Below are 21495 nucleotides of genomic sequence, written 5' to 3'. Positions count from 1 at the left end.
TATAAACTTTCATTTATTCTAGATTCATTACAAAAGTGAAATATGTCAGGCCTTTCTTTTGTTTTATTTTTTATGATAACGGCTTACAGCTCATTGAATTAAAAACATCCAGTATCTCAAAATATTAGAAAATTAACATAAAAGCAATCATAAAAAGGATTTATCATACAGAAATGTCAACCTTCTGAAATCATTTGTATTCTAGATTAATTTAGCTTTATCTTAAATTAATCTAGAATATATGAAATCGTATCACTTTTTTAATGAAAAGGTGCCACAAGGAACTATATTTGAAACAGTCTAATTTTTCCTCTAATGATCATAAATTGGCCTACATGTAACAGCAAACTAGACCATCAGTGTAAATAATGCTATTTTTGTGTACTTTTTCTTTATGCCTTTGTTGGTACGCTCACCCAGGAACTAGGCCTGGTGTCGTAAAAACGCTACCGCTTTTGTCCAAAGGGGGTGCAAGACTTAACAAAAACTGAAAGTTCCTCTGAGCACCTTTAATTAAATAACAGAAAAAAAACTCTTCAATCATATCCCAGTGTATACATTGTGTACATTTTAATTTTTTAATACATACTGTATCCAGTACAGTGTCCATAATATGTGTCCAAATGCTTTGCAGGGAGGGATCCAGCCGGCCAGAGTTGACAGTGACTTGGAGGAGACCTCGGAGGTGGAGGAGGAACGGGAGCGTCCTGCTGAGATGAGAGATTCAGAGAGCGAGAGCAGCGCGTTGGGACCCACCAAGAAGAAGAAGAAGAAACCCAAGGAGAAGAAAGAGAAGAAGCCCAGGAAGAAAAAGAGGGAGGAAGAGGAGGAGGACGATGACGACGATGACGGGAACATGAAAGTGAGTCTGTGTGATCCAGGTCCAGGAATCCTGACACCTACATCACAACCAAATCACACTGTTTGTCAATAGAAGGCCAATACAGGGCCCAACAATGTCTGAGAGTCACATTGAATTGATCATCTCTTGATATGATAATAAAATTATAATATACTGTATATATATATCGTATAATGTATATATATAGCCCTAATATATATATTAGGGCTGTCAAATTAACGCGTTAATTTCGATTAATTAATCACAGAAAAATTTACGCGATTAAAAAAATTAACGCAGATTAATCGCACTACTATATTGCCCTTTGACCCGGTGCTAAAGAGGTGAGATGATAGCGGAGCTGCACCTGTATCTTGCGGACACCGCCCGCACGGGTAAAGAAGTAAAGAAAGAAGCAGGGTAAAGGGGCCGAGGGCTCTATGTTATGGGCTGCTCCGGGCAAATAAGCATGAAGGTAGGAATACGTCTTATGTTATTCTCGCAGTGTCTGTGCATTATTGATTTAGTGGGTGCCTAATTAACAATGTAGGTTCAAAACAGTAGGCCTATCTCTCAATCTTCCTCGTGTCTCACTTTTGTTTGCTAGTTGCGATCGTCTCAACGGACACCCTCCCCCTCTCACTCTTCCTAGCATATGCCTGTCTTTTTTCCTCCTTTGTGTGTGTGTGCGTCATTTAGCCTGCTTGTTTTTTTGTGTTTTTTTCTTTCGGCGCTAGTAGTTCCTAAATATATTTAATGTAGAAGCCTGGCTGAGGGGAGGAGACAGAAGTTACGAGAGACGGAGAGAGAGAGACAAACGGTAGCCTATAGGCCTACAGTTGTTTATAAACAGGCATAAAAGTGTCATATAAGTGTGCGATTAATTTAGATTAATTAATCACAGAGCCTGTAATTAATTAGATAATTTTTTTTAATCGCTTGACAGCCCTAATATATATATATATATATATATATATATATATATATTGCTTTTAATAGATTGCTTTTGAAATGCTTTTCGTATACCCCAGGGACATTTGATCGAAGCACAGCAAGCAACAACATTTTTTTTATAATTACATCAATTTGTAATTTAATCAACCTTTTACCACCCGCTGTCCAGCTGGGGGTGTGCTCACACTGTATTGATGGATATCACTCACTGACCGCTATTGCAATGAACATTTAAACAATCACGAAAAAAGTATTTTATATAAAATGATCAGACAGTTGTGGCCGTTTTCTAAAAGAACACCCAACAAACAATCAATGATTATCATCACAACTATCGTTTACCTTATTATTTTGTTTTTAATCTTCCACTTGTATATACCACAGGAACCCAAGTCCTCCGGCCAGTTGATGCTGGAGTGGGGTCTGGAGGACGTGCAGTATGGCTTCACCGAGGACGACTATAAAACCATCACCAACTACAAAGCTTTCAGCCAGTTCCTCAGGCAAGCATCTCATATTGAGTGTGGATTACCCCCCATATCAATTATTCTGTGTCGGTTTTCACTCAGGCGGATGACAGAAACTCCACAGTGAGACAAGCTAACACTGTTTGTCTGAGCTGGAGAGAGAACTGGGCTGTGTGTATAAAGAGCCTGTCTCACCTGGGGCTGTCTGGCTCCACTAAACCGCTGCTGCTCTCGACAAAGTGGAGCATGAGCCCCTGCAGTGCCACCTGTGAGTATTCAGCTGCTTACTGGATGCCTGTGACAGCCGGGGGAGGCTCTGGGACTTTGGCGCTGTGACCCGCTATCTTCTACAGGCCAAAACGTGCCAAACCTCAAGCTGTTACCCTGACAAATCACAAACATGACATACACACAGTGGAAGCCGACAGCGGAACACAACTTGAGGGGCAGCGCAGGGTTGTCAGCAAATCAAGACCACAGTTCCCTCCAGTGCTGAGTAGTAGTAGTAGAAAAATAAACTCAACAGGAGTTAAAGTGTGACATAATAAAGCTGCTGTGGTGGTAGGATGGCCTAGAGAAAAAGAGGGGGGCCGGCCAGTTACCATGAGGTTGCGCAAGGGGCGGCTGTACTATGGCTGACCCTGCTTCAAGTGTTGTGTCAAATTTCAATGTAGCCTTGTGTTAATTGGCAAATCACTTAGCTTAACTTAACTGTAGTTGTATTCTCTCGCTCTGCCCCATCTGTTTTTTTCTCAGGCCTCTCATTGCCAAGAAGAACCCCAAGATTCCCATGTCAAAGATGATGACAGTGTTAGGGGCTAAGTGGCGGGAGTTCAGCGCCAACAACCCATTCAAAGGCGCGTCCGCCACCGCAGTGGCCGCCGCAGTGGCCGCCGCCGTGGAAACGGTAACCGTGGCACAGCCGCCTGCTGTCAGCGTCAGTCAGCCCAGCACCCAGCCGGGGCCAATCAAAAAAGCCAAAACCAAAGAGGGAAAGGGTAAGGCCCAGTGAACTGAGAAACAGCACATATACTTTGAATAGGACTGGGTTAACTTGTCTGATGTTTCGCTGTGTGTGTTTGTGTGTTTGTGTGTGTGTGTGTGTGTGTGTGTGTGTGTGTGTGTGTATGTGTGTGTGTGGGTGTCTGCCTCTGTGTGTCTGTGTGTGTGTCTCTACAGGACCTGGGGTTAGGAAGAGAAGCAAGTCTGTGAAGGAGGTAAAGAAGAAGACCAAGCCCAAGAAGACCAAATCAAAGTCGGGCCAAAGTGGGAAGAAGAAGAAAGCATCCTCGGTATGTCTTTCCGTAATCCTTTTCTTCAGCTCAATCCTGATCCAAGCTTTTCCACTATATTGGATTTTCTCCAATGGCATCAAAATGACTAGACTGTTGGTGTATTTAAATGCTTTGTTTTTGCGTAGCCCTGAGCTCCTCAGTGGTTGTGTGTGTGTGTGTGTGTGTGTGTGTGATTTTTCCAGAGTGAGGAGGACTTCCTGGAGGAGTCCGACTTTGATGACATCAGCATCCACAGTGCCTCTGTGCTTTCTGATACCTCGGGGGCCGCCACCAAGAAAAAGGCCCGACGTGGGCGGAAAAAGCGGAAAAGTATGTTTACTCTCCAGTGTTTACGCTTTCCATGCTCCGCCGTCTATTTTTCTTTTCCCCCTCTAAAATCCTGTTGAAATCCCTCAGAACCAGAATGTTTTATTATGAAATTTTAGATGTATTTTTGAATTTTTATTTGTTTTGGGCGACTGTTAACTGAAGGCAGATGGTCTTTTCTCAGCAAATGCCTACCCTCACACTCACACAGTCTCATTGTATTGTTTAAACTTTATACTTTTGCATTCACAAAGGCTGCATTCAGGTGACTTTCTATATGTGGGAATTTTCCAAGCTTTTTGACTCTTGTTTTTACCTTGTGCAGAGGAAGATGGTGATGGGTATGAGACAGACCACCAGGACTACTGTGAGGTTTGCCAGCAGGGCGGAGAGATCATCCTGTGTGACACCTGTCCACGAGCCTACCACCTGGTCTGTCTGGACCCGGAGCTGGAGAAAGCCCCTGAGGGCAAATGGAGCTGTCCACACTGCGTGAGTACATTACTTTCATATATAATAATCATCACATTTTTTATTTGTATGTAGGCTAGCAACCTGCTGAATGTGTCCTCTGTGGGTGGTTATTTTAGGGGGACCAGTGGGATTGACCATTGTGTTCACTTGCCAGTCAAATCAAAAGTGCATCAATTAAGTGGGTAGAATCTATCTGTGGTATGTTTCAACTGCATCAACTGTATAAAAAAAAACCCAAATTAAACATTTAAACTAAAAAATTGGAGATACTTCATTAGTGTATTTCATACTTCAAGACATCTGACTTTTGACCCTATACTTTATGTTGATTTCTTCTGATCTGTGTGTGTTTGAATCTCATGGTGATATTGGGTTCACTGGGATATTTGTCAGGGAAGTGTAACATCAATGAGACCTTAGTTTGAGCTATTATCTCCCCCAGTGGTTACCATCCCTTTTGGCTTGTGACACCTTAAAATCAAGCAACATCTCCTTACAAACACAAAATAACAGGTTGAATAATACTTTGCTTTCCTCACTTACCCTGTCTTTCATTTCAGTTGTTTTTAAAGTCATGAAGAGGTAGCAGTAGGCAGCAGCATGACACAAAAAAGGAGCAATTAGATCTTAGAAAAATCGTCTCATGACTTCTTGGTTTTATCTTGTGACCCTTTGCGGGGGTCTCTGGATTATTGCTGGAGTATGTGGCTGTTACAAGTGATAAAAAACGGCAGGCAGCTTTTTGGTCTTACCAGCCAATATGTTAAAGTTTGTCTCCCTAAAGACAAGCCCAATGGAAGAAAAAAAAATCAGTAAATATCATGCATCTTAATGTGTCCTTGTAGTAATTATCCAGGCCAGCTTTAATTCAAACATCAAGGTGGTTGTAAATTTAATTTTAGCAGTATTTAACCTTCTGTCGCAAACCCCCTCACCTTAGTCCGTGCCCACGTGTGTCCCTCAGGAGAAGGAGGGTATCCAGTGGGAGGCCAAAGATGAGGAGGAGGAGGAGGAGGAGGAGGAAGAGGTGGCAGCTGAGGAAGAGGATGACCACATGGAGTTTTGCAGAGTGTGTAAAGATGGAGGAGAGCTGCTGTGCTGTGACACCTGCCCGTCCTCCTACCACATCCACTGCCTCAACCCGCCTCTGCCCGAGATCCCCAACGGAGAGTGGCTGTGTCCACGCTGTATGGTGAGCTCACATTTCACTCTAAATACACTGTTTACCGTTTCCAAAGAAAACTGCTCAATGTGTCTATTTGTAAGTTATCATTCTTCCTAGTCAAAGTGCAGTTTAAAGAGATGTGTGTTAAGCCTGCGGCGGAAGATGTATTAAACTCCTGCTTGTAACCTTTGTGATGACATTGTAAAAACCATTACAATAGCTGGTGGAATTTTCTATTTTAATTGTTAGTCATCTACTTTGTTATACTGGGACCTATGGTAACATTAGTAAGCATCCATACTCCTGGTGTTTCTTTTCCCCTTGTGCTTTGATGTTCTTTTCGTCAGTTTCTTTGTAACGTAGTAGAACATCAAGCTGCATCTCTGTGGGTGGTTGTTTAGGGAGGAAGGTGGAGGCTGAATTTACTATTGAGCCTTCTAGACCTGTGTGTGAGGAGATCCATGTGGTGACCCAAATAATGTGCCTTACTGCTTCCACACACGGTAAAGATGACTGCTTTTATCGCAGTACCTCTCCTCTTTTTCATTCTTCTTAGTGCCCTCCACTCAAGGGTAAAGTCCAAAAGATTCTCCATTGGACGTGGGGAGACCCCCCGCTGCCAGCTGAATTGCCCGCGGGGCCCGACGGCGAGCCAAGTGATCCGCTGACCAAGCCTCCGCTGAAAGGCCGATCGGAGAGGGAGTTCTTCGTAAAGTGGGCTAACCTCTCTTACTGGCACTGCTCCTGGGTCAGCGAGCTGCAGGTACAGTAAGCCAACAGATGTGTGTTAGTGTCTGCCGGGCTCTCTTGTGTGCTGCTGTGTGTCCTCTTTGCTTAAAGTGAAACACACACACACACACACACACACACACACACACACACACACACACACACACACACACACACACACACACACACACACACACACACACACACATCCAGTCAAGGGAGCTTTCACTGGAACAATCTTTTTACAGTTTAATATAAAATGATGGGCTTTCTTTGGCCATTTAGCTGTCAAGTCTCTAAGACATATATGTTCATATACGTAAGTGCACATTGTTTCACGCGTCAAACCAATCCAAACTACAATTACTAAGCACTTCAGAGCTCTCTGAGACGTAGCTGACATTTCATTTAGAGATGTCTTCTTAACAATGGTTTGTTTAGAAAGAGCGATTTTTTGTGTCTTGCGCCTTCTTTTAAATCCATTCTGGAACTTGGAAGTAGTACTAATTAAATGAGTCTCAGTGTTGCGGATGGATTCTACAGTATGTTGGAGTCAAATGAGCCCTTTGTCAGAGGTGGTGCTGTATGGAAAAAGTGCAGAACTAACTGATGGTTGTATTTGTATTGTGTGTGTATGTGTGTGCTGGCACAGTTGGAGCTGTATCACACCGTTATGTATCGGAACTACCAGCGCAAGAACGACATGGACGAGCCCCCCGCGTTTGACTACGGCTCTGGAGAGGAAGAGCTCAACAACGAGAAGAGGAAGAGCAAAGACCCCCAGTACGCCCTGATGGACGACCGCTTCTACCGCTACGGCATCAAACCAGAGTGGATGGTTATCCACCGGATAGTCAACCACAGGTGGCGGCTCACTGTTGACACACACACTGTTAACACACCTTACATCCAGGCTCATTCACCCTTTTTCCCTTTTTAATGCGCTTTACAGAGTCGGAAATTCTTGCCTGTAAGCCGGTGCTCTCAGTTTGCTGTCATCCTGCCTCTGCTCGCTCTGTAATATCACTTTATAAACGTGAACATCATATTCTTCACGGCGCAGCATCTTCCTGGGTGTTTTAAAACCACGTTAAATCCGATAGCGCCGGATGGCACGGAACATTTCTCTCGACAAACTCAACACCCGGTAAATTATTTCGCCCCTATGGTTTCCAGACTTATTTTTTTTTCAGGCTTATGTTAGAGCATGTCCCTCACACGTATGGACATCATGTAGGTTCAGACAGATTCAGAGGAGCTCTGGTATTGAATCAACCATTTTAAAAGATTGCTCCCTAAGATACGGCCTTATTCCTTTGCATCAACAATTGCAGGGAGGACAACACGTGACTTAATGTGATTTTGCACGTCATACTGTATGTGTCATAGCCCATTAACAAATGTCAACAAATTGATTCTCATTAAATAATTAATATTAATAATTGATACAGTATACAGTCCCTCTAAAAGCCCTGTGCTCTCTGTTTTTCTTTGCTCTTCCCTGCAGCTTTGATAAGGATGGCGATGTGCATTACCTGATTAAGTGGAGGGACCTGCCCTACGACCAGTGCACCTGGGAGATGGAGGATTTTGACGTCCCAGAATATGAGGTTCATAAGGCTTCGTACTGGGACCACAGGTTGGTCCACATTTGGCATTTACCACTCATTTGAACCACAGCTGTTTGTGTAGCATGAGAAATGATGTGGCATCAACAGCCGTTTTCCCCTCTGTCCTGCCCTCTGTCTGTGTCATGCCCCTGCTGCTTTGAGCCGCTTGTGCTCACCATGTTGCTGCAATTTGTCTGCCAGGGAGCAAATACTGGGGGAGGACCAGCGCCCCCTGGTGGTGAGGAAGGGAAAGAAACTGAAAGAGGACCATCCAAAGAGGGAGGTCCCTCCCGATGCTCCCATCATAGATGTGAGTTAAATGCTTGTTTATTGGAAGTACAACACTGTGTTGTCATTGGCTGCAGTACATCTCTCAAAAATAACATTGCAGGATAAGTTTTATTATGTAAGGGATAATGTAAATATTAACATGCTTATTACACAGCTACTAGCTAAATAAATTAATGAATTGAAGCAAAACATTCTTTTCCGTTTGGTTTTATTAATTTAGAAATGATCTTATCCCTTACGGTACAAAACATAGGGTTACTATGGTGGGAACTTCCTCCATACGGTAAATATGTAAAACTGTGGCCGAAATCACTCAAGTTGTAACACAAATATTTTCAGACATTAGCCATGACTCTGAAGTTCCCTGCTCTCTAGATTCATTCAAAAATAATGTTGGAAAAGCACTCCATTGTTTTTTGAAGGAGCAGTAGGCCTAACTGTTAGTACACGTCAGTCAGCGGATTGATATGACAGAAAGTGATGATCGATCATCTGTACAATGTCTGTCGGTCCATGGCAACAGTGAATTAAATACCGTAGAATGCAGGGATTGACCAATCAGAACACAGCATTCATGAGTGTCTTGTAATGACACTAATTATCATTCTAATGGTGATGTTATTTTATTATTATATCGAACATATAATTACTATCCACATGAGGCAAAAATGTTGCCAAAGGTTTTGATGCTTTACCAAGTAATTACTCTGTTACAAAAGCCAGTGTATATGCTCATACCAACAGCCCACCATCAAGTTTGAGCACCAGCCATGGTACATTAACGCCACGGGGGGAACACTGCACCCGTACCAGCTGGAAGGCCTGAACTGGCTGAGGTTCTCTTGGGCACAGGGCACAGACACCATCCTGGCTGATGAGATGGGCCTGGGAAAGACGGTGCAGACAATAGTGTTCCTCTACTCACTGTATAAGGAGGTGAGGGCGGAGGGATATGTCTCCTATTATTATTATGCACATATTCCACAGCATATACAGGTATGCCCCATGTTGGTTCTCTGAGTGCAATGTAAAAGGTATTCAAATTCAAAAAACAGATCCTCATGATACAAATGGCAATGCAGACATACTGTAGAATAAATAATATTGGACAATAAGAAAAGTATCCATTCTTTCTTAGAGGCACTGTTTCTTTGAATTTACTTAACACTTATTTTTGTTTTTATTATAACATTTTGTATATGTTATGTTTCACTTACTGTATTTTATAATATTTGTCCTATAAATTTTGGAGCAACCTGGCAATATGCATTTTCTTTCAGGATGAATTAAGTTGTATCTTCTCTTCTTCTTCCATTGATATGAGAGTTGCTTAGTCATGTCTTTCCTTCCCTCTCAGGGCCACTCGAAGGGGCCCTTCCTGGTGAGCGCGCCTCTCTCCACCATCATCAACTGGGAGAGGGAGTTTGAGATGTGGGCTCCGGATTTCTACGTGTTGACGTACACCGGAGACAAAGACAGCCGGGCCATCATCAGGGAGAATGAGTTCACCTACGAGGACAGCGCCGTCAAATCAGGACGCAAGGTGTTTCGCATGAAGGTAAAACTTCAGGCTCACGCAGCTTTTCCATATCACAGTTGCAGGGTTCTCAACTTTTGGAAATTGTTTAGAGTGAGACAGAAGCGGATTTCCCATGCTCGCGCGCGAAGCGCGCGAGCGAAATTTTATTGTGTGTTTATTTATTAATTTAAAGCATAATAATGGTTTTTAACACAAGTTCAGTTCAATATAATTTCTTTGTTTTAGTTAAAATATAGCCTATTGTAGTAATTTTATGATGAAAGTATAACTGGATTAATACCAAATGCCAGACTAGTGAGATGGGTGTTGGGCCTAGGGTAGTTGTTCGGGGTAGTTATTTCAGTAAAACTCTTAGTTCAGTTCAGCAAATATGGATACTGGATATTACTGATGCTCGCTGTTGTAGCTTCGAGTGGCAGATTTTGAGGCCTTCAGGATAGGGGTTTTCTGGCTCCCACTTGAAGCACTGTGGCTCCACACCAGCCATTTAGACCATCATAAAGGAGGACAATGTTCCTTCTAGGGCTAGTCTGTTTCTGGTGCTGGTGAAGACCAACCATGGCGAAGACTCTTTCGGCGTCCGCATTTGAATGTGGGAGCACTAAAACCAACTTGGCCCCTCAACTAGTAGGTGAAAAATCAAAAAGCAAGTGCAAAACAAAAGCATTATTAGCTATGTCTTATGGGCTTCATGAGGGGCCTCTAAGGCCCCCACACACATACAGGAATAAACTTTCTACATGTAAATTATATACTGTTCATAAAAAGTAGCTTTCCACCCTGTATCTGTTGCAATGGGCCCCTCCATCATATAACATGGGTCTGCAGACCAATCTTCTGAAATGTTTTTACAGTTGCAGAGTAAAGAGTGCTGCCTGTTTAAGAAAAATAATGTTCCTTCTGCAGCTCAAGATTTGATTTAAATCTAAATTTTCCAGATAGATTTTTCAGATTGATGCATTTTACTTTAAAACTGTACCAATTTTCTTCCAGGGGGGCATGCCCCCGGACCCCCCAACAAGGTACAGGATATCTCCCACAGTATCCCAAAATCCTGTGGGAAACACTGACTCCCTTAATATGTTTATGCCAGTAAACGTATGTATCTTTGCGGAAAAGTCAATGTAACTGACTGGATAGGGAGGGGGGCGGGGGGGCTTTAAGAGTCTGGGCCTATTATCTCATAATCCGTCTATGAACCAACTAGTTTCCACAATCTTTTTTATTTTTGCGGGGAGCATGCACAAGCATTATTCATAGAAAAAAATAAAAAATAAATGTGGGGGGCCCACACAGGGTCTTGAAACGGGCCCCGAGATCGTTAGGACCGCCCCTGCACGCTTGTCGTGTAGCCTGACGAAACGCTGCGCCTTCTCTCTGCCCGCTCGGCTCTCGCAGAATGCATTAGTGGGCGCAACAAACGCCACGGCCCGTGTGAAACGGCCTTAATTACTGAACGAAGGAAATCAAATTAGTTTTTCCCCAAAAAAACGAATGAGTTTTTCCCCAAAAAACGGGACAAATTGTGTCCCGGGAGAGATTTTTCCTTCCTCGGGACAGCTGGTGAAAAAAGAGAACAATTTCGGGAAAAACGGGACGGGTGGCAACCATAGATAGTATAAATAAGGTGGCAACACTAGGTGATGGTGGTGAAGGCCAGGATTTATCGAAGCTATAGGCTATATATAAAAAAAATTGTTTGGCAGAGTTATAATTTGCGTGAGAAATGCAAGGTGTGGCGTGGAGCGTGTGAATTGCCTGAAATGCGTGTGTCTCACTCTCATTGCGTGAGGGTTGAGAACCCTGCAGTTGTTGTTTTTTAACCTATACTTGCAAGAAGGGTTGGGATTTGTTTTCCCACAACCTGACACTGGCATTTGATTTTCCGGGCCAAGAAAAAAAAAATTGTTTTACTATACTTTCTAGGAATAAAATAGAAAACACAGCAGTAGACTTGAGTACTAGATCGTTTTGTCCTCCCCCGTTACCCGTTGAAATCAAATTAATACCATATAAAAAGTTGTTCACAACCAATGTTGAAAACTGGCCAAAAGCAACACACGCCTGTACCCATTTTTAGCTTACTTTCGTTGCTTATAGGTTATAGTGTTTTGCAATGCGATGATATAGTACCGTATTTGTGTTGCTGTATGTGCATTTTATTGTATTCTGTATTGTACTATGGTTTTAATATGTTGATCAATGAAGGCTTTGTATGTTGATTGAGTTGCCCAAATAGGGACACGGGTTGTCAGTTAGCGAAAGATATACTATATACTGGTACTCTCTGTGCAGGACATCAGTAACATTCTTTGTACTGGAACTATGTAAAAATGCATCGTCCCTATTAAAAAATAAAATGAAATTCCACATGCATGCTTTCCCCTTGCAGAAAGACACTCCTATCAAGTTCCACGTGCTGCTGACCTCCTACGAGCTGATCACCATAGATCAAGCCATCCTGGGCTCCATCACATGGGCCTGCCTGGTGGTAGACGAGGCCCACAGACTGAAGAACAACCAATCAAAGGTTAAAAAAAACAACAACAACTGCATTTCTGGCACTGGTAGTAGCCTGTACCAAAAGCAGCATGGGACACAACCAAATCAAACAAACAAAGAAAACAGGAAAGGAGCAGGAACACAGACAGATATGAGGCAGAAATGTTTGCGTATACACTTTTCCCTGAAATAAAAAGACTATGATAAGACATGAAAACATTTTTCAAATGTGCGTCATTGTATAACCTTTGGAGGCATGTATTTTTTTTCCTATCTGACACACAATGTGTCCTGTCCAGTTTTTCAGAATTCTCAACGGGTACAAGATCTACTACAAGCTGCTGCTCACTGGAACTCCTCTTCAGAACAACCTGGAGGAGCTGTTCCACCTGCTTAACTTCCTCACACCAGAGCGCTTCAAGTAAGTCCTTTCACACTTCACCCTGTCTTTCTATCTTTCTCCATCTTAACAGGTGAGACAAGGTGGGACACGGCAGGCAAAAACATCGTTTTTTTCAAGCACTGGTCCATTGTGTGATTTCTTTCATAGTAGTATAAATAAAAAGGTCCATAATGTACGTCTGGTTGTTTATTTTACTGAACCACCTTGTCTGTTTGCGTCTGTACATATTTCTCCTATACAACCATCTTTAAAGAACTCTATTCCAAAAAAATATTGTTTTAAGTTTCATCATGTAAAAAGTTGACCCTATTAACCTGCAGTGTCTTGCCTTAAATAGATCCCTACTTGATACGTCGATAAACAGCTTGGATGTATTTGAACTGTACTAAACAAAATGTATGAGTAAGAAATGATCTTTTCTTTAACTTACTGTCGTGGTTTCATATTTTCTCATTTGGCTCCGTGCAGTAACCTGGAAGGCTTCCTGGAGGAGTTTGCTGACATATCTAAGGAAGACCAGATCAAGAAGCTGCACGACCTACTGGGCCCTCACATGCTGAGGAGGCTGAAAGCTGATGTCTTCAAGAACATGCCTTCAAAGACAGAGCTGATTGTCAGAGTGGAGCTCAGCCCCATGCAGAAGTAAGGAGTTGCAATAGGAGTTGATACTGTGCATTGCTGCCTTCACTTCCTTCTGATAAAAAAAATATTATTTTTTCTTTTACTCCTTTATACAGTAGATTTTCTATATGATACAGTGGAGATTAAAAATGTGATACATGCCAAAACGATACTAACTTAAAATGTTTTAAATATAAAAAAAAATAATAAATTTGCAGTTATGGACTTTCTACTTGCAGTTACATATTCCACCTAAACCAGCATTATTACATTAATACAAGCCTGATTGGACAAGCTTACATCAGTAGTTTTTACTTTAAATGTGGCGGGCGTTTGGCTAAGGATGTGAAGGCGTAAACTCTTAAATGCAATTAGTTTTTTCACACAACACTAGCTTGTGATCGCTACCTCATATTGTTTATATGCAAAAAGATGAGCTATAACCTCGCTTGGTCAAATTTGCTAAAAGTGACGGACTTTTTTTTTTTTTTAGTCTGGAAGTAAGTGACTGGGTTTTTCCCACTCATCTCTTCTCTCGATTCAAAAACTGATTTCTAAAAACCTCTGACCCGCAGGAAATATTACAAGTTTATTCTGACGCGGAACTTTGACGCTCTGAACTCCAAAGGAGGAGGGAACCAAGTGTCGCTGCTCAACATTATGATGGACCTGAAGAAGTGCTGCAACCATCCCTACCTGTTCCCTGTGGCTGCTGTGGTAAGAAAGCTGTTTTTAAGCATGAGGAATATTTCAGCTCAATTCTCAGTGGAAAATATTTGAATGATGAAAAACAAACGTTAGGCCCAAAAATTGTAGCCCTTGTCTCTTGGTTGGAAATGCAAAAGCCACCAATTATAATTAACAAGTATTCTTCTATTTCTCTAGCTGATACTGGGTTTGATTTCTTTTTTTATTGCAGGAAGCTCCTGTATTACCCAACGGTTCGTACGATGGCAACCAACTGGTGAAGTCCTCGGGAAAACTGACGCTGCTTCAGAAAATGCTGAGGAAACTCAAAGATGAAGGACACAGAGTTCTCATTTTCTCTCAGGTAATAAAAGCTGAATTAAATACTTTGTCCGGGCCCAAAGCCATAGCTTCTATCGATCGTTGGGCAATGACAAAGTTGAAAATCCAGCTGTCCATATGTTAGTCATTGCACCAAAGCCCCAAGGTCAGTGGTAGGAGGAACATCATCTGATATTCCATGAAATATCATTTTGAGTGAATGTGACTTTTTATTACTTTTAACTGTTCAGTTTACTTTGATCCCATCTTCATGAACTCGTAATCCTTGTGTTTTTGTAATACAGATGACAAAGATGTTGGATCTGCTTGAGGATTTCCTGGAGTTCGAGGGTTATAAATATGAACGTATTGACGGAGGGATTACCGGAGGATTAAGGCAGGAGGCGATTGACCGTTTCAATGGTGAGTTTGTTCATCCAGAATTAATCTATATTTTTGACTCTGTGTGGATGTGTGTTTTCTCCTGGATGGCTTTCCCACCCCACCCCCTTTCAAACATAAACCAACTCTTGGCTCTGGTTTTTGGTCACAGCACCGGGCGCTCAGCAGTTCTGCTTCTTGCTTTCAACGCGAGCTGGAGGCCTGGGCATCAACCTGGCCAGTGCAGACACCGTCATCATCTACGACTCTGACTGGAATCCTCACAACGACATCCAAGTACTGTGACATTTGGACTCTTGTGCATGCTTTTGCTGTAATACTAATAATATTGACTTTATTCAGGACAGAATGGTAGGACCATAGCCATAGTGCAGTAAAATAAAAGGACACTATATACAAAAATAAATATACAGCACATGGTACAATTCATATAAATAAAAAGGTCAGCAACCTTCACCTGTATTATACAAACAGGAGCGCCAATGTCACCACAGTCTGGATGAGATCCTCACTGAGCTAAGTTTAGGGTGGGTTTAACCTGAATAATAATGTTTTCTGAAACTGAAACCCTACACATATATCGATTATTAAGATATCTTATGTTGGCAGAACAGGTAGGGACACTCACACTTGCAGACATTTGGCTAGCACAACACAGTATTGGTAGTTTAATCTTTTTAAACCACACTTAGTCTCTGCAAGTAGCATTTTCTGATAAAACGCCACAAATGGGCAGGACAGAGGCAGGTACAGAATGCTCTAAATAAAGATACCTTCACATTAACAGAACACACGCTAAATGTACGTGCAAGCATATCAACGTGTAGCTTTTAATCCGCAGATATTTCCTATTTTCTTGTCTCATGATACATGTTCTTCTCCTCATACTCTTAAGTCTACCTGTCCCCTTTGTTTCTCACGGCCTACCCTTCCATCCTGCCAGGCTTTCAGCAGAGCCCACCGCATAGGCCAGAACAGGAAGGTGATGATCTATCGCTTTGTGACGCGTGGCTCGGTGGAGGAGAGGATCACACAGGTGGCCAAGAGGAAGATGATGCTGACTCACCTGGTGGTGCGGCCCGGCCTGGGCTCCAAGACGGGATCCATGTCCAAACAGGAACTGGACGACATCCTCAAGTTCGGCACCGAGGAGCTTTTCAAAGATGAACTGGAAGCCATGGGAGCACGAGCCATGGGTACGTCCACTGACTGTGCGCCAGGTTTTTTTTCCCTCCAGCTTAGAGGTCAAGGTGTAGAAACTGAACATTTCTGGTTTGCTTGATGATTCAACACCTAAAGGTGGAAGCCAGCGATTCTGGAGAATGTTTATTGACAAAATCACTTGGAGGCTGTTTATTAACCGTTGTTTTTTCAGCACAGACACAGTACGGACAGGTAGCGGATCTGCACTCTCAATTTAGCTTCAAACTGCTACATCCTTTTTAAACGTGGATTGTTAACAACCAAGACCTTGGCTGAGACAGTTGTTCTCAACTGAATTTTTAAATTTACCCTGCAGAAAGGGTGCTCCCCCTTGCTCTTCTTTAGGAGTAGTCTTGCTTCTGAAAATCCAAATTCTACAAAAGTAGATTTCTCTAAAAGTGAAACTAAGTTCGGAGACTTAGAACAGGCTCTGACGGTTTTGAAAAACAGACATAAATCCCAAAATGCCAGCATGAAACATGTAATTGTGGAGTCTTAACAAGTTCTCTTTTTAGCTCAAATCTTTTTCTTTTTTCCCCCCTAGATCAAAGCTTTCGACGCAAGCTAACTAAGAGCATCTTGCCGGCAGGTGACAACAAAGATGGCGAGGAGGGCAATGTGATTCACTATGATGATGATGCTATCTCCAAGCTGCTGGACCGCAGCAGGGACGCCACTGAAGACACGGAGATCCAGAACATGAACGAGTATCTGAGCTCCTTCAAGGTGGCTCAGTATATGGTGAAAGAGGAGGACGGGGAGGTGAGGATAGAACCGGGTTCTTCAGACTACATGAATGAGTCTGACTGATTGTAGATACACACATTGGCCCTCATTTATCAATCTTGCGTAGACCAGAAAAATGGGTGTACGTACATCTCCACGCAAATCTCGGCATTTATCAATATGGACGTGAGCGTAGGGTACGCTCAAATCCCACGCCAGCTCTCAGCTCGTGTACGCAAATTTGAAAACAGCTTAGACTCGCAGTGCAGGCTGTGCCGGGTAGCCGATGACTTTGTTGGACAATTATTAGAAGATAATACAAATGCAGTGCAAATAAGACCGAAATAAAGATATTAATCACTTAAAAATGAGCAGCTTATGGTGTGCAACTGAGTAGGAGAGCTGATTCAATAGTGCGCACACGTAAGGGCAGTTGTCTCCGTTTTGGAGCAGCTGGGGGGACACTGAGGCACGGGGGCTGCATTCATTCAAAATGTTAGCCTAAGTATTAAATATGTAGTAGACCTACACTGCTCTTTATGATACAAAAAAATACACGGCACAACAATCAGCTTAACATTTATTTATTTGACGCACTTTGTAGATGTTAGTTCATCTTTTAATGTGTCATTGATGCTAAAGCGAGCGATTTATTTCCACCTTAACCGGCACGTTTTTCCGATCTGCTGGTGGAGCAGCTCAGCAGGACAGTGGGCGCTCTCACAGCTGATCGCTGCCGGGTCGGCTTGTGCAGCTGACGGCCGGGCTGACCACTCGTGCCAAGCGCATGCTGTCATACAGTAAAACGCTAAATGTGTTATTTTTTGTTTTTAAAACCCTTTTGAGTAGTGCTATCTAAAAGGGCCAATACATTCTAATCATTCAAATCTCTGCAGACCTCTATTTATTTTATGGGGACCATTATCGGACAGTTGGTGCGTCTTTTTCTCCTCCACCACTTATATTATGCCCGCAGCCCCGCACCCCCAGTTGGTTGCATTTCAGAACAGCAACACGCTTTTTTTAGTGGCGATTTTGAGTCAACACCAACGCTGTTGACCGCAGCAGTTATTTCCTTCCTAACTGCTGCCTTCTGTCGTTATTTGATGCTGCTTGTAGGCTAATGCTCCGAAATGAAACTCTTTTTTTTTCTACTTTCGCTGTTATTCTGTCAATTTCTACTTCAGGGAAGTGCCGTATTGCGCATATCCATGTCGCAAAACCTTTGGGCGAGGCCTCTAAACTGAGAAAATATAGGGGCGTGGTACGATTGTTTTCAGCCGCTGCATTTATCAATAATTGCGTGGCGTACGCCGAGATTGGCGAGATACGACTCTTTGATAAATCCCACGCGATACCTGGCGTAGGGAGGTATTTGCGCCAGAATCTGCACCAGTTTCCACGCAAGTTTGATAAATGAGGGCCATTGTGTGGTTAGCTCAATTTCAGTTGGTATGGAAACATCACAGCATAGTTATTAAACAAGGAAATATGGACAGCATGTACAATTACAGAGAAACACTACATCAGAGTATATGTGTTTATTTACCTGTGTGTGTGTGTGTGTGTGTGTTCATGTGCAGGAGGAGGTGGAGCGGGAGATCATTAAGCAGGAGGAGAACGTGGACCCAGACTACTGGGAGAAACTGCTACGCCACCACTACGAGCAGCAGCAGGAGGATCTGGCCCGCAACCTGGGCAAGGGCAAACGCATCCGAAAGCAGGTCAACTACAACGACACCACCCAGGAGGACCAAGGTAGGTCAACACACACACACACACGCACGCACGCACGCACGCACGCACGCACGCACGCACGCACGCACGCACGCACGCACGCACGCACGCACGCACGCACGCACGCACGCACGCACGCACGCACGCACGCACACACACACACACACACACACACACACACATTGAGCTTTGGCCTTGTGCTTTTAACCAAGACTCATTTCTAAAGCGTAAAGTGACAGCCATAATTCTGTCATTGCCACTTTTTATTTAACATGTTGGTGCCAGGTTTAGGAATGTTTTCCCGTAATTAAATATATGAGGAGAAATACACAAGAGTGCACAACAGAGACAAGCTCTTTTTGGCTTGTTAGACTGAGACTCACCAGCTGGCTGTTCGACTGGTGGCAGGCGAGCCAAAAGCATATTTCTAAGACAGAGGAGACACTGTTTTTTTAAATAAACCGCTCAATGAGGCCCTGTTTGGGGGGGTTTGTTGTGTGGATCTGTTTCTTGTCTTCTCCAAAAGGATTTCCCTGCGGTTCGCATGCCTCCTATAGTCAATCCTAATCGCTTTAGTTTTATATGGCAAGCTTTTTGATGATGTCACTCCAATCTGTAGGGTCAGTCGGCTGCCATAATAAAGGCACATTTGCTGTGTCCAACAATGGATGTAAATGTGACACGAATAAGCCATTTTGTAAATGTGTGAAAAATGCTGATATATTTGAAATGTTTCTGTATTTGGTTTGTGATCACCTTGTACGGACCAGCGTAACACCCTCTGTGCCGGCTTTAGTGCAGGTCAACGGCTCTTGTTGTAACATACACATTGTGATCGACTTTGATATCCAGCCAACAACCCATTCAGCTAATACCATAATAGAACAGCGCTGCTTAAGCTGCTTCTCAAGCTAGCTTCGCATGCTTGACCTCATTAGCGACTTAACAAGATAACGTTGTCTTAACACGGGATAATTCGGACGTATCAGTATCAGGAAACAACAGCACAGAAATGTATCGCAATGTTTATTGTATAATTGTTGTAAGTCACAACAAGAGCTGTGTTGACTTCCATTCAATCTGCCACAGCTACAGTGAGTGGACACGGTGTTACGCTGGCCTGAAACTCTCCCGTATCTCACGCATTCATTTATAGTCTCCCAGTGGGCTTTGAAGCACTTCTGTTTGATAGTTCAACAGTTTATAATGTATATATTGCAGTGGCATACATCCTGTATTTGTAATTTTAAGAGTGGCTCCACGGTCGCCCTTGGCACAGTTCAACAGTATTTGACTGTGTGAGAGTGTGACCATTTCAAAGGCCGTCACAGCTTAGAGAGTACTCTCTAAGTTTAAAGTGATTGCCTGGCAGAGTAGTCAACTCTTGACAGAAGTGGTCTTGTACAATATGTGCATGCCCAGCTGTAGTGGTCTGTAGTAATCTGCAGTGCCATGGCGCCCCCAGGTGGCCACCCACAGAAGCGAACGCAATGTACTGTGTCTCTTTGATGTGTGGCTCAGAGTGGCAGGATGATCTTTCAGACAATCAGTCGGAGTATTCTGTGGGGTCCGAGGACGAGGACGAAGATTTCGAGGAGAGGCCGGAAGGTAGGCAGAAAAAAAACACACAAAAAAAAAACACATCAATTTCATGCAACTAGTGTGTGAACACTAAGATATTGTCATATTCATTTCATGTAACCTTTATTTATACTCGAGAGATAAATTGAGGGATAAAAAAATCATAGTATATTAAGTAGTATGTATGTATGTATAGTTCGTAAATGGCAAATATAATATAGTATCGCCAATTGTACAGAGAGTATATGGATTAAGAGAAGCGAATATAATAAATATTTTTATTTTTTTAATTTAATAAATATTTTTATTTATTTATTTTTTTACTATGGAAAAGGGGTAGGATTAAATAAGTGTATACTTCTTCCTGCTCCTTTTCAGGCATATCTCAGAAATACAGATAATTTGTCTTTTTTCTTTTTTTTTTGTGAAAACATAATTTGTTTATTGTATTTCCATGCTTTTCATTTTGTTTTGTATGTTTGATATGTCTGAAATAAATTTAATCAAATCAAATCAAATCAAACCCTCATTTGCGATGATGTCAAGTCAAACGAATGCAAAGCAAAAACAACAATACATACATAATATACAGTGCAACGCAAATACATCAAATACACAACAAGCTGATAAGGAGACAAAAACAATTAAAACATTTAGCCAATGATGTAGAATGGCTGCAATTAAAATGAAATGGTTAAAAGAACAATATAGCCTAATTAAAACAGTTACCGGTAGATTTTGGCAGATCTAAGATAATATGTCTAAATATACATCTTCATATAACTTATTCCCCTACATTTAAGGTCATGTTTAACTTTGCATAATGTTAAGTCACTATAGAGAGGTCCTCATCACTATGCATTTGGTGTTATTTTCCCTGAAGGTGGGCGCAGACATTCTCGTCGGCAGCTGAAGAATGAGAAGGATAAGCCTCTGCCACCCTTACTTGCACGTGTTGGGGGCAGTATTGAGGTATGAATGGCAGGTTGTAAGTCCTTTACAGGAACTATATACCCTGTCAATATTTTCGGAGCATCACTGATCATGTGCAATTGCTCAACACTGTGCGGAATAAGGCAAGCAAGGATGAAATTAGTATTGATTAGTGATCACATTTAGAATATAAAACAGATAGCAAGGAGCGTCATGCACTGTATCACTCCATTAAGTTCAATACAGCCTTGTTTTAATGTAAAAATGTTTTGAAAATATAATTTATATACAGATTATTTCACCAGAAGGTGGGGCTTACTTTTTCCCTTTTTCCCTTCTCTTTGCATTATGTTTGCACCATTCTCTTTCTAAAGCTGTTTTTCTCCTAATCACAAGGTCCTGGGTTTCAACGCTCGCCAGAGGAAAGCCTTCCTCAATGCCATCATGCGCTGGGGCATGCCCCCACAGGATGCTTTCAACTCCCATTGGCTGGTTAGAGACCTGAGAGGGAAGAGTGAGCGCGAGTTCAGGTAATGCCCAAAAGTTTTATTTTTTTTTATACCTCCAACTGTGATAAGTAGTGTTATTTGATTCAACTCTAGTTCTACATTCCCACAGTCCCAATGGTAGCCAAGGGCTGCCCGCCGTCAAGTGAAGAGGCAGCTCTTGGCTATTTTGTTCACTCTTTCAGTTTTAATTGGTTAGTG

General features: G+C 42.4%; 1 protein-coding gene across 1 annotated transcript in view; it reads left to right on the top strand.

The window, feature by feature from the left end:
• The window catches only part of chd5 (chromodomain helicase DNA binding protein 5), a 50186-nt gene that overhangs the window by 16387 nt on the left and 12304 nt on the right, over positions 1-21495 (top strand). Inside the window, exons 3-28 of the mRNA XM_080026409.1 lie at positions 635-862; positions 2180-2298; positions 3019-3260; positions 3442-3554; positions 3740-3866; positions 4189-4355; positions 5302-5529; positions 6059-6265; positions 6884-7095; positions 7739-7870; positions 8043-8151; positions 8877-9068; positions 9490-9690; positions 12065-12202; positions 12474-12595; positions 13046-13219; positions 13774-13915; positions 14118-14249; positions 14512-14629; positions 14760-14884; positions 15552-15804; positions 16356-16573; positions 18121-18295; positions 19796-19882; positions 20739-20827; positions 21185-21318. Coding sequence (XP_079882535.1) covers positions 635-862; positions 2180-2298; positions 3019-3260; positions 3442-3554; positions 3740-3866; positions 4189-4355; positions 5302-5529; positions 6059-6265; positions 6884-7095; positions 7739-7870; positions 8043-8151; positions 8877-9068; positions 9490-9690; positions 12065-12202; positions 12474-12595; positions 13046-13219; positions 13774-13915; positions 14118-14249; positions 14512-14629; positions 14760-14884; positions 15552-15804; positions 16356-16573; positions 18121-18295; positions 19796-19882; positions 20739-20827; positions 21185-21318 — 4184 coding nt within the window. The remainder of the gene's footprint in view (positions 1-634; positions 863-2179; positions 2299-3018; positions 3261-3441; positions 3555-3739; positions 3867-4188; positions 4356-5301; positions 5530-6058; positions 6266-6883; positions 7096-7738; positions 7871-8042; positions 8152-8876; positions 9069-9489; positions 9691-12064; positions 12203-12473; positions 12596-13045; positions 13220-13773; positions 13916-14117; positions 14250-14511; positions 14630-14759; positions 14885-15551; positions 15805-16355; positions 16574-18120; positions 18296-19795; positions 19883-20738; positions 20828-21184; positions 21319-21495) is intronic.

The sequence above is a fragment of the Ammodytes marinus genome (genome assembly GCF_949987685.1).
Source record: "Ammodytes marinus genome assembly, chromosome: 4".
NCBI lineage: Eukaryota > Metazoa > Chordata > Actinopteri > Uranoscopiformes > Ammodytidae > Ammodytes > Ammodytes marinus.
Note: the sequence above shows the minus strand (reverse complement) of the source record. Positions and strands in the feature narration are given on the sequence as shown.